The sequence below is a fragment of the Camelina sativa genome, chromosome 5 (genome assembly GCF_000633955.1).
Source record: "Camelina sativa cultivar DH55 chromosome 5, Cs, whole genome shotgun sequence".
NCBI classification, from domain to species: domain Eukaryota; kingdom Viridiplantae; phylum Streptophyta; class Magnoliopsida; order Brassicales; family Brassicaceae; genus Camelina; species Camelina sativa.
This window is the reverse complement of record NC_025689.1, coordinates 5,762,222-5,775,911: the sequence shown is the minus strand read 5'-3', so window position 1 is coordinate 5,775,911 and position 13,690 is coordinate 5,762,222. Positions and strand designations below refer to the sequence as shown.

General features: G+C 32.5%; 2 protein-coding genes across 5 annotated transcripts; both read left to right on the top strand.

Moving 5' to 3' along the window:
* Window positions 1,708–4,466, top strand: LOC104785696. 4 transcript variants are annotated; one of them, XM_010510957.1, is made up of 4 exons: window positions 1,709–1,929; window positions 2,124–2,206; window positions 2,317–3,968; window positions 4,048–4,466. In XM_010510957.1, exons 3-4 carry the CDS (start codon window positions 2,403–2,405, stop codon window positions 4,288–4,290), a joined length of 1,809 nt encoding a protein of 602 aa, XP_010509259.1. In that variant the 5' UTR covers window positions 1,709–1,929; window positions 2,124–2,206; window positions 2,317–2,402; the 3' UTR covers window positions 4,291–4,466. The 4 variants fall into 4 exon arrangements, with proteins under 4 accessions (XP_010509257.1, XP_010509259.1, XP_010509256.1 ...); XM_010510954.1 differs by having other exon boundaries at window positions 2,090–2,206; XM_010510955.2 differs by having other exon boundaries at window positions 1,708–2,216.
* LOC104785695 (phosphatidylinositol:ceramide inositolphosphotransferase 2) lies at window positions 6,116–9,024 on the top strand. The gene is made up of 12 exons (XM_010510952.1): window positions 6,116–6,618; window positions 6,709–6,798; window positions 7,128–7,214; window positions 7,306–7,374; window positions 7,522–7,602; window positions 7,688–7,759; window positions 7,847–7,907; window positions 8,003–8,102; window positions 8,180–8,275; window positions 8,384–8,430; window positions 8,546–8,652; window positions 8,738–9,024. The coding sequence occupies exons 1-12, from the start codon at window positions 6,586–6,588 to the stop codon at window positions 8,810–8,812; spliced, it is 918 nt and encodes a 305-aa protein (XP_010509254.1). The 5' UTR covers window positions 6,116–6,585; the 3' UTR covers window positions 8,813–9,024.

Below are 13,690 nucleotides of genomic sequence, written 5' to 3'. Positions count from 1 at the left end.
CTTTGAGAACGATTTGATATGCCGAAACTGTTTCCTCCCAAACCCTAACGATTCTGATCTTTCTCCTTTAATCTCCTTCACACCACAATAGGCTCTCTCCTCTCTCTCTATCTCTGAAAACGGCGACAAGACACCCTAAAACCCTTAAATTTGTCGCTTCTCTACTTATAACACGATTTAGGGATTTTTCCTTGAACCAAACCGAACCAAACAGCAATTAAAACGAACCGGACCAAACCAGAAAACATGGTGTCGATCGATACACCAAGGGTGTCGATCGACACCCACACCAAAACCTTAAAAATTGGTTCGCGGATGTTACAACTCTCAACTAAAACCAACTTATACGGATAAGCCAAGGAGATCTACTCAACTAAAACCAACTTTACACTTTTTGCGATGAGTAATTAAAACCTATTTCAAAATTACACTTTTTCTCTAATGCATTTCAAAATTCCACTTGATTGATGTAAAAGCGTATAGATTCGATCCATTGGTTTTGAATCTAGATCTAATGTCAAGGCACACCTATATATTTGAAAAATAAAATCAATTGAAGTCCTAGCTTTCTATTGTTTTTCTTCAGCGGGAACAGTGCTTTCAATAATGCGAACAAAGGAGAGTGATAGCAAAATAACCCACACAAAAGTCACAAAAATTGAATAGACTTATACCATGATAAACTGATGAAAGAATTACGAAATATTGAACTAGACTTATAAAAGTGATTGTAATGTTATGAAATTTGGAACTACACTTATAAAAATGATTGAACAAGTTATTTATCTGTAGTAGCTTCTAAGATAAACTCAAACGTAAACAATATATTTAGTGATAAATGTAAATTTTCTTAATTAAGATATTGACATTATCAATAATCAGACAAATACTATTCTTCTATCATCATACCTTCATGAATTTCAAACTTTTATAATCATTTTGACAATTCAATCTCATCGATCTCTCATTAGATATAGCGGACCATATCTTTATGAATAGTGCTCGCTCAATCCGTGCACACATTTAGCTCACTAGTAGTCAAGTATGAATTGATATCTTCTTCGTGACAGTCGTTTATTTCCTTTTTCTACTCGGTTATGAATTGATTTATTCTTTCTGACAATCATTTCTTTTCTTCAATAGTAAGTTGTGATCTCAATGTCTCAGACTTTAAATGCTAAATTAGCAACTAGCCGACAGAACCGCTCGACTGATGGAGAGACGTATAGTGGGTCAGTTCGTGTCAGCCAGGATTCGGCGCTTCGAATTCTTCACCAGCTTGCCACAGACAACCACAACGATCCACAGGAGACCCTAGCTTTTATCGCTGATTTGATAGCAAGGTTTAACCGATCCAACAATTTCCTATGAAATCATTGTCAGCTTTCTTACTCATCACATCATGCGGTACCACCATACTTTGGACCACCCCAATTTGACAAAATCACATCCAATAGATCTTATCAAGACAAGATTTCCAAATCAAACTAAAATGTAAGAGGAAGTACCAAATTTAGAACACTAAACACCGCAAGTTCTACATATTTTAGTTGTACAAATCTCATCCTATCACCACTAACCATAATAAAGACACAACTTCATCTGTTACATGTTTTAATATCAGAATTTATTAAATCAGAGTAAAGACAGGATATTTAACGGAAGAGAGTGTGTAATAAATAAAGAAGGAATTAAATACAGTAGTACTAGTAAGTAGTACTAGTAACTGAAACTCAAGTGTTTGGACTTTAGTGGCAGTTTTAAGTACTTTGCTTCGGACAGAATCATCTTCTTCTACAACAAACACACACTACATTCTTCGTCTCCCTTCCTCTTCTACCTTTTTTTGTTTTGATTTCGCGCCACCACGCTTCATGCTCTTCTTTATTCTCTCTTAGAGCTTTCTCCGATCTGCCTGAATTTTTCTCCGTAAGTGGTCCCTAATTCCCACTTTTACCATCTCTCTGTCCCTCTCTGGTTTTGTTTGGAAAAAGAAAAGGGAAAGTGTCAATTTCGTTTTTGCTTTCTCTTTCTTGTTCTTTGCTGATTTTCTTAACAAAGGTTTCTGATTCTCCTAAATTTTACTTAGATCTGTGTTTCTGTGTGTGTGATTGATTCCTAAGAACTACTCAGAGATCTACTGATATTCTTTTAGAGCCTCAATTCTTCAAAGATACTTTAGCTTTGCTAAGAATTGAGTATGAAGGTATTCAATTGTATGACTCCATTTAGTTCTTTCTCTTGTAAAATAATTATGCTTTAATTCTCTGCTAATCTTGTTTTTTTAACTCCCATGTTATGTCTTCTAATTTGCAGAGTGTTTAGTGTAAAGGTGGATGAAGATTTGATATAGTCTTGAATGCAATATAGAGCAGGAGGTTGCAGGTGATTCTTATATCACTATGGTGAGGCAACAAAGAGCCTCCAAGGTTCATGAGGATAGATATCCCTCGTGTCAGGGCAAGGATGAGTCAGTGAAGCATGATATGTTGGATCCGCCAAGGTATCTAAGAAGAACTAGAGAAGATTTCCGCGGTAAAGCGCTCAGTTTTGGGGTTTTAGATTGGAAACAGTTGGAAAAATGGAAGGATACTAATGCAGAGGGAAGCAAAGGGTCTTCATGTTGTAGTTTTGAGGAAACTGCTGCAAGTTCCTTGGAACTAGACTTATCAACCGGTGTTGTCAAAAGATTGGAGGTGGATTTGAAGTCTCAACAACACATGAGAAATCACAGCTTCTCACTTAGATCACAAGCTTATTCAGATGCAATGGATGCTGATACTGTGATGAGAATGGATCAAAAGGGCAAAAATGATCATCAACTTCTGAGTATGAAGCAGAAAGAACATCAAGCATCTCCAAGTAAGAGACTAGTAGAGAAAGAGCTAAGTAATGCCTCTGATCTTAGCTCGTGTATCTCTCCAGGGTCAGAGACAAGTTCCAAGCTTTTATCTGAGGTATCTAGTACAGTTGGATGTCAAGATAGAAGGCGTGATGTCGAAGGTGGATGCTCAAGTCCGGTAACTGTGGTTGAAAGGAACCAAAATTTTGTTGAGAAACCATCTTTGTTGGATCAAAATATTCACATTTTGACATCTAAAAAGGGAAGAGACGCTTCCCCTAACCGGCGGTTTAGCTTCAGTTTTAGTCAGATGAGTAGAAGTTTCAGTTCCAAAGAAAGCTCATCTCATGCTTCAGCTAAATCAGGTCCTTTGACATTCAACGACTCAGTTTACCCCAATCACCACCAAACCAGAACAAAGCCAAAGGGTCACAGCAGAACTAGATCAGGTCCTATATTAATACCCAAAACCGAAAAAAGGAATGTCCCATTACAAGTAGCTTCAAAACCTTCAAAGACAACACCATCAACCATGGAGAAACCTTACAAGCAATGTAGCTCAAGAGTTCACGCTCTTTTACAGTTCACATTAAGAAAAGGTATCAACTTGTTTCAGTTTGTGGTTGGAGACAACAACAGCAATAACGTTCTTGCCGCCACCATGAAGAGTTCAGATTCTTCTACACGGTCTTACACATTGTACACCGTCAACGAAGTCAAGAACAAGAGTGGGAACTGGTTAGGCCGCAACAAGAATGAACATCCATTTGTACATACAACAATTGGTCATATAAAGACTGTTACTTCTTCAACCTCCTCATACTCATCAATCCACAAATCAGAATCTGTTCTGTTCGGTCCTTCAACCAATGAAGAAGAGCTTGCAGCTATTGTTCAGACAAGGAACATGAGTCAGAGACATAGCAGAACTACAATTATACTCCCAAGTGGAGTTCACACATTGCCTAAAGACAGTAACGATGCCCCTTTGCCGTTGATTGAGCGGTGGAAGTCAGGTAGAGCATGCGACTGCGGTGGTTGGGACATCGGTTGTAAGCTCCGTGTCATCTCTAAAGATCATTCAAAGTCTCACACTTTCACCTCAAGCTTTCAACTTTTTGATCAGGTAAACTAACTCGTTCTGTTTAAGCACACTTTTGATGATTTTTGAGACATCTTTTAACACTTGATTGAGTTTCTCACAGGAAAGAGACGAGCCAGCATTCAAAATAGTGAGCCACGGAGATGAGCTCCACTCGGTTGAGTTCGGCTCATCGATCTCTCTTTTGGAAGCGTTCTTTATTTCCTTGGCAGTAACTAGTCATCAGAGTTGGTGTCAGAAGGAGGAAGAAGAAGAAGCAGTTTTGATCGGAGATGGTCTGTTGAAGAGAGAGACACCGGCGAAATACGCAACGAACCCACCGGTTTCTCCAATCGGTCGGGTCTAGAGGCAGAGAAGAAGCTTACTGGGCTAGACTGTGTTGGATCTGATGTGGGCTGGGCTTTAATATAATTGTAATTAACAGTTTATATATATGACATAATTAATCGTTTTAGAATTTGTGCAATGTACAAAATAGTGTAATGCATTTATGAATAATTATAAGTAAGTTTTAGGGTTTTACTTGCATATATTACCATAAATAATTTTGATTTTTAATATAAACATATGTCCCCTACTATTTATATTTCTTGTTTAATTTTTATATTTCCGAAATTACTTTTATCGAACTTTTCAATTGAAGACGGTTTTACGGTTGGATCAAAAAATCATTTGGTATTAAAAATAAATTTATTTATGAGAAAAGGAAATGAGGATAGATAGACAAGTGAGGGAGCATGTGAGGAGGATTCAATAAAACTGTATTTGTCAATTGACAGACATGCTTCGCTGCTTTACCCTACGTACCCACATGCTTCTTCTCCATAATCATAATATTTACTTAATTTAATTAGAAACCTTTGTATTTAGTATTGTTTAAAAGTTGCAAATTGGCCACTTACTAATCTCTAATTACCCCCCGACATCACCTTCGAAATTTTAAAATAAAGCGTTAATAACGGTTGGTGGGTTCATCATCTCGTGACCACTGCATACTAGTACTTTTTTAGTTTTTTCTTTTACTGAACCAACCAAAAGCTCTTTATCAGAATTTTGAAATTTTTATAATATTGAACTTGTTTCCTCCTATTTCGAATCATCTATTTTTTTCACTTAAGAGATTTCTAATCATAATTTTATTACACTAGATTAAGGTTGTTTCTCCAATTTTGTATAACTATTCCCAAACTTTTATCATATCGTTCTAGAACAAATTAAACACCGGGTGGAACTGGTTAGACTATTTTTTCTTGTTATAAACATGTATACGTTAAGAAAAAGGCATGAAACTAGCTAGTCTTATTGTGATGTCGACAGTTTTATCTAGAGTAGCTAGCCAAACGATTGTAAGAATAGATAATGACAACAAGATTAAGGCTAAAGAAGGTGTGAGGATATTGTGTTGTGTCGGACCTAAAATGGCCAAAATGTTACCACCCATCCTTAGAAAAAAACCAAGTGATGGGTAACTAACTTGCACACCAAAACTTAATGGGTTCATATTTGACTTTCAATATATTTTTGATATTTTGCCTAAGGAGACTTTTATGACTTTTCTTTCACTACTTATAGCCACCATTTCCATTTCTGCATATACTTTTCCATAAATAATTTTCATTACTTGATTTTAATTAATTTTTTTTTTAAAAAGACATAAAAATTCACTTAAATAGCTGAATTTTGAAACCATTTAAATTTTATATACAATGGCTAAACCATACTTGAAATACTAGTCAACATGCATGAAGAAGATTGGTGTTATTTCCATGAAAAATCTCTAGACTATTATTACATAACTTGATATAAATGTATTTATTCAATCTATATTTAAAAAGTGGCAATTGTTTATAAATCCATTAAACGTTCATTGCAAAATCACTACCTAACACATAAATTTACAGAAAATACAATTTCAACCAGTCACTCTCTAAAATTGGTATATATTTAAAAAAAATCATAGCTCATAACAGCTATATAGTATCATTTATTCAACATGTGATAAATAACTACTGATAATTAATGTTGGAAAATATTAAATATTAAAAAAAATTACGAATTTTTACATTAAAAAACTTTATTTTTCCTGTATACAAATATATTCTCTAAATAAATTCTCTGGGGTTTGAATTTTAATTTTTGGTAATTTTTATGTAAGTTTTAATAATTTTCAATTCAACCGTTTCTCCGTGTTGAACTCTCTCCTCTCTTTCTCTCTCTGCCTTTTTAATGAAATGGCTTCTTCGTTTCTCAGATTCTGCTAAAGGAATTGGCTTTTCTACTTCAAAAGTCTTTTTATTATAATCAATCTTTTTAAGCTCTTCTTTTTTTAATTTCCCGACTTCGATCTCTCTGTTTATTTTGTATTCTTTCGTTACCTCTCTTCTTCTCAGATCTTGGATTTGACAGATCGTTGACCCCCTCGAGTTTGTGTTCGTAGGCTTAAAAAAAAAAAAATTCCGACCTTTTTCCGGCGAAAAGCTCGAGACTTTAGAGTTAAAGGTTCAGTTTTGTGTGTTTGTTTTTGTTTTTGGGGGTTGATGATGTTGACCCAATTTGTTGGGTTGTGAAGTACTTAAATGGAACTGATTGTCACAAGACAAGAACAAGAACATCATCATCAACAAACAAGAATAACATTAAGATGACGCTTTACATTCGTCGTGAATCTTCCAAGGTTCTTTGATTTTTTTGGTTTCTCTCCTAATTCCAAATCCTGCGTTTTTTTGAGACTTTTTGGCTGATTTGTCTTTGTGTTTTTGAATAGCTATGGAAGAGATTTTGCTCTGAGATAACGACGGAGATTGGTCTTCTTGCTGAGAACTGGAAATATCTTCTTGCTGGTCTCATCTGTCAGGTTTTACATCTTTTAAGTTCTGAACTTTGATATAATATGAGATTCACTCACTTTTTAAATCTCTTTAGAGCTTTTTATTCTGGTTAGAGTCAGATTAGTTGGACGGATAGTTCTTATGCTGATGCTGAGTGTTTTAATGATGGATGATTCGTGTTTCTTTTTAGTTTGAAGCCTGAAATAGAAAACGTAGGATACTGTAAACTGTGATCATAGTTTTGTTATACATAGTAACTTTTGAGAGAAAAGCATGTGTCTTGGGTTTCGTTTTGAGTTGAACAACGTATTTATTTCACCTCTTTGGGTTTGTTTACTTGTTTCGTATGGTGCAGTACATTCATGGTTTAGCTGCTAAAGGAGTTCATTATATTCATCGCCCAGGACCAACGCTTCAGGATCTTGGGTTCTTTCTTCTTCCGGTTTGTCTCTTTAGATATATCAGCTATATTCTCTGTTCTGCTGACTTCATTATTCTTCGGATCATAATGGATGGCTTATTGCTTTGTACAGGAGCTTGGTCAAGAGAGAAGCTACATAAGTGAAACTGTGTTCACTAGTGTGTTTGTTTCCTTTTTCCTGGTGAGTCTTTTGATCTTGATAGTCCTAACTCCTCAGTATTCTAAGATTTTTGTACTATTTGGCTCTCTTTCTGGTGACAGTTTTGTGTCAGATCAGCCATTACATTATGATATTTCGATTATAACACTCCTTGAGCCTCTCTTGCAGTGGACTTTCCATCCATTCATTCTGAAAACCAAAAAGATATACACCGTGTTGATATGGTGCAGAGTTCTAGCATTCTTAGTTGTAAGTGCCCTGCCTTACTGTTTACTTGCTGAGTTACTTACTTTGTCTTGTTAATATTAAAGTTTAACGATGTTTCTGTTTTCAGGCCTGCCAGTTTCTCCGTGTTATAACTTTCTATTCGACTCAGCTTCCTGGTCCTAACTATCACTGTCGCGAGGTAAATCAACTGAGAGATAGTTACACAATGTCATATCTGTCTAGCCGGTTAAGCTTAAATCTTTCCCACTTTTTTTTTCTTCTACAGGGGTCTAAAGTTTCCACGTTGCCATGGCCCAAAAGCGCTCTTGAGGTGCTAGAGATTAACCGTGAGTAATCATACATATATCTCTTTCCCCAATCTCAGATTGTGTTCACACGCATTTCTTTGTTTGCTTATGTTCTCATACTATGATCTCATCAGCTCATGGGGTGATGTACGGATGCGGAGACCTGATTTTCTCATCGCATATGATATTCACGCTAGTCTTTGTCCGCACTTACCAGAAATACGGAACTAAAAGGTAAAACTTTCTTTGGCAACATCTTAAAAAAAGGTTCTCTGTGAATCACTCTTTTGTTGATACGATATCCTCATCAGGTTCATAAAGCTGTTTGGGTGGCTCATTGCAATCGTACAGAGCCTCTTGATCATTGCATCTCGTAAACATTACAGTGTCGATGTCGTTGTTGCATGGTATGTTTTGCATTACTATCACACAAGAATTGACCCCAAACAACAAAATGTCACTGAATACACTAGATATATAAATATTGACTTGGTTGGTTGTGTTGATTTTTGAAGGTACACTGTGAATTTGGTGGTGTTCTGTATAGACAAGAAGTTACCAGGTTTGATCTCAGCAAAAACCCTTCTTTTCACTGACTGAAATCCAACAGTATATGTATTATTTTACGGAGACACAGGTTGTCTCATCATATCTTTCTCAAACGTGCATACAAACAGAGTTACCAGATAGGACAGCTGTGTTGCTCCCAGTAATCACAAAAGACAGAACCAAAGAAGAGAACCACAAGCTGTTGAATGGGAACGGTGTTGATCCTGCTGATTGGGTAAGCATCTGATGAATCTGTGTTTGTTCTCCTTATCAACCTGAACACATCACAGGGGTTGATGATCTTAAACGTTTTTTTTTAGCGGCCGAGGGCTCAGGTGAACGGGAAGATTGATAGCAACAGCGTTCACACCGATAACTCAATGAATGGCGCATGAAGCTTGTGGTCGTTTGGTTTTCGATGTTAAAATTTTGTTTTTTTTTTTTTTTTGTTGTTGTTGTTGTTGTTATTGTCTAAGAAAGGTTAAAAATGTCGTCAGTCATCTTTATTTTTTTTTTCGATAGCAAGAAAAAGAAAGGAAAAAAAATCTGATTTTCCAAACAATAAAATTAAGAGACAAAAACTAATAGACTTCTACCATGATAAACTGATGACAGAATAATAAAACAAATGCGAAATTTTGATCTAGACTTATAAAAATGATTGTAATGTTACGAAATTTAGAACTAGACTTATAAAATTGATTAGGGGTGGGTATTTCGGTTTAAGTTCAGGTTTGGGTTCGGTTTATTTGGTTTTGGTAAAAGTTTAACCAAACTCAACCGAGATTAGTTTGGTTTGGTTTGTGTTCGGGTCGGTTTATGTTTGATTCGGTTCGGTTTGGTTTGGTTTTAGTTTGGTTCGGTTTTAATTCAATTTAAAAATCAAACAATGTAACAAAATAAAATTAATTATAGTTTTATAATAGTTAATTAATCAAATAAATTAAAAAAGCTATAAAAATAAAATTAATACCTAATATTAATATTAAATATAATTAAATCTATATTTATATTTAGTTAATTTTATTAGAAAAGTAAAAATAAAGTAAAATAGAAATTAATGCAAGTGGTAATAGGTAAGATCACACATTTATAATTTTAATAATATTATTAATTAATTTAAAAAACACATTGGGTTATTGGTTTGGTTCGGTTTTAAACCAAACTGAACCAAACCATTTGGGTTGAAAAGAAACATAACCGAATGGTTGGAGTGTAAAATTGGGTTTGGTTTGGATCGGTTTGAATTCGGTTGGTTCGGTTTGGTTCGGTTTAAATGCCCACCCCTAAAATTGATGGTAAACAATATATTTACATTTGATTGTTTAATCAAATTTAAATATATTGTTTACAATCAATTTTATAAGTCTAGTTCAAAATTTCGTGATAAAATGTAAACAAGTAAGTCTAGTTCAAAATGTATTATTATTCAATCTATATTTTAAAAGTGGCAATTGTTATAGATCCATTAAACTTTCATTTCAAAAATCACTATCTAACACCTAAAATACACCTAAAATTTACAAAAAATACAATTTCAACCAGTCACTCTCTAAAATTGGTATATATACAAAAAGTCATAGCTCATACAGCTACATTATCATTCTTCAACATGTGATAAAAAAAATACTGATAATTAATGTTGGAAAATGTTAGAAATATAAATATAAAAAAAAAACACAACAAAAATTACAAATTTCATATAAAGAAACTTTATTTTTCTCTGTACAAATATATTTCTCTAAATAAATTATTCTTGGGGTTTGAATTATAATACTAGGATCGGAGCCGCGCTACAGCGCGGAGGAATATTCATTTATTTAAATATATTTTGTAGTAGAAATAAAAATATACATAAAATATTATCAAAGAATGTATTTGTAAAAATACAAACTTATAACGTATGTTTTGATGGACCAACCAAGATTGCATTTATAACAAAAATACATAATCACAATGTACTTACAATCCGTAAAATATTGCATCCGCTCTACCATATGATTGTGAGTTTTGGAAAACATCCTTGCATTTTTATAAAAATCCTATATGTATATATTAGATTTGATTATTTTTTTAAAATATGTTGTTGAGAAGTAAAATTTTAGGATATTACAGACATTTTAAATCCTTATAAATTATAATACAACATAAATCTAAATCCAAAAAATATATCAACTCATATTTTTGGATCATTTTTTAATAATGTAGTGTTATTACATATATATTTGGTCATTGTTTGTTCTGAAAGTAATATTACAAAGCGTATATATTATGTAATCTAAATGAGGTAATTTTTTACTTTAAATGATTCCATAAATTGTCTAGTTTTTTAAATTTAATATAAATAGTAAAAAAATATTATGATTAATAAGTATTGGCATTGGAATACTGTTTTATTTTTGGACAAAACGTGTAGAAAAATAGATAATGTGTTTAATACATGAATTTAGTTGGTCAAAGACGAAAAGCAAAGAAAAGAAATATAGAAAAGTATAATATGGGTTGGAATCATGCTTAAAAAAAATATAGAAAAGTATAATAGTCTTGGTCATGTGTCTTGTATATGATGAACAGATATTTGTTAACATATTAAATTTAAAAATTTAGTTAGGAAAAAGTATGAGAATACTACTAACCATACTAAAAACTAATCGGGCAAAAAGTTAGAGATTTCTTGAACATGACAATCATATTGATATGTTTGCGTTGTTTAGAATTAGCTGCATAACATATTACATGATTAGTATACTAACAAACAACATAAAATATGATTATTCTTATAACAAAAAAATAAACAGAAACGCTTTTGTTTGGTTTGATAATGAGGTGTTTTATGCAAAGGTTCTCATAAAAAAAAATAAGCTGTGTGATGTTTATATTGCTAATAAGATGATATATATAGAGGTCATACATAATTAGGTTAGTTTTGATTTCGAATCAAAAAATATTTTTGTGAGCAAGCCATATTTATTATCATTGGCTATAATTAAGAAACAAATTAAATTAGAATATATGTATAATATTCTGTATTAATTGTTTAAATTAAGTGTTTTTCCATATATAGTCATTCGAATTTATAAACATAATTTTGTTTAGGAACCTTATAAAAATATCAAATAAATAATGATTTGGTAATATAAAATTTGATTATGTTTTCCATAAATGTCTCAAATTATATAACAAAATTAAACATGGTTATACAATATATGCAAATTCGAATTTAATATCTTCATTTTTATGGTAATAACTTTAAACGATTTCCATAAAAATTGGCTAGTTATTATTTTCTAAAAATTAATAGCTTTATTTGTTTTTGATTTTCGGGTTTTTATCCATACTCAACAAATGATCTGATTTCCAAGTATCCGAATGTTTAATTTCGGGTTTTTTTTTTAATTTTGACCCGACCTATAATCGATTTTGTACTTCTCTTTTACTTATATAGGGATTTTATTTCGAAGAAAAAAAGAATTATAATATTTTATTTTTTGGGTATTTTGATGTAAGTTTTAATAATTTTCAATTCAACCGTTTCTCGTCTGAACTCTCTTCTATCTTTCTCTCTCGGTGGTGGAGTGGCCTTTTTAATGAAATGGCTTCTTCATTTCTAAGATTCTGCTAAAGGAATTGGTTATTCTACTTCAAAAGTCCAAGTATAAGTCTAGTTCAAATTTTATAAGTCTAGTTCAAAATTTTTGAAAGTTTACTTGTACAATCAATTTTATAATGCAAACAATCTATTTAGTGATAGAATGTAGATTTTCTTAGTTAAGATATTGACATTATCAATAATCATACAAATATTATTCTATCATCATATCTTCATGAATTTCAGATTTTTATAATTATTTTGACCGTTCAACCTCATCGATCTCGATAAATATAGCTGACCATATCTTTATGATTAGTGCTCGCTCAGTCCGTGCACACATTAATCAGATTTTTGGTAAGCTATTTTACGAACCATGAAATCCAATTGATGACATTCTTTATCTATGTCACTTTCTTTGCGTTGCATACTAGTGGATACGAAAGTAAGCATTAATCTTTATCTTCTATCACTAAAATAGTTAAAGATTCTTAGGATATTTGTTTTATCACAAAAATATTAACCACTCATAAAAAAACATGTGTTTGGATATCTCATGTTGATGAGAAAGATTTTCATAATTTTTGAATTATTTTTATTTTCATAATTTTTGAATTATTTTTATTTTGATCTAGTTCGTGATACTATCTCTAATGAGTGTGTACGAACTGGATCACCAACCCACTGGAATGTATTTATATAACCTGAAATAGAATGTATTTAAGGCTCGTGGATCAAATGCTTATCGGTCTGCTTCATACACCAGGCACACCAACAAGTAGGATCCACTTTCTCCGTCAGACTATCCATATGCTGCTTGATCAGTAGCATGTCCAAGCTTCTGATCAGCAAACACTGCAACTATCCTTTTTATCATACCTAAAGATGTAGGCCTTAAATAAATGTGTTTTTTCAAATAGTTTTTGGTTTTAGATTTTTCAAAAATCCATTTTTTAACCATTCAAGATTTTATGAAAAACAGTTTCTCTAAAAAAATAAGAAATCCAGATTCTTGAAGATTTTACTAATTTCTTAACAAAATCTAAAATCTCACTTCAATGAGTTTTTGAGATTTTCTCTACCAAACATTTGTTTTTTAATTTTTAATTTGTTTTTAAATTTATTTTGCAAAATCTTAAAACCAAAAAAAAAAAAAAAACTAAAATCTAAAATCTAAAACCTACCTAAAATCTCTCAAATATTCATGGTCGTAGTTTCTCTCTTCTTTCAAGAACCTATCCATCTGAGTATAGTCAAGAGACAACAACCATTTCCATATAAGAATTAAACTATACTTTGGTCATTACATCTTCGATCATTTCCTTCATGCTAGTTTTAGTCAGTCAAATCTAAACGCTAAGAGCATTTCCCTTCATTTAAGCAAGGAGAACCATAGAACAGATATATGTAACCATAAAGAAATATAAAAAATCAGACTATATTCTCACTTTCTTCTTCATGTAGGAGAGAGTTGAAAGGAACAAGAATTGTTGACCAAGCATAGAGGTAAAGGAGCATGAATTCAGTGAAAACCATATCCTAGAAACTTAACCTGGAGAAACTAACAACACATTTTTAATTACTAGAACCAATATGGCACGCATGTCATTCTCACATTTGGAGATGCTTCTAATTTTGTTTCACTGATACACCGTCAAAAACTGATATGGGAACAGGTGTCTGA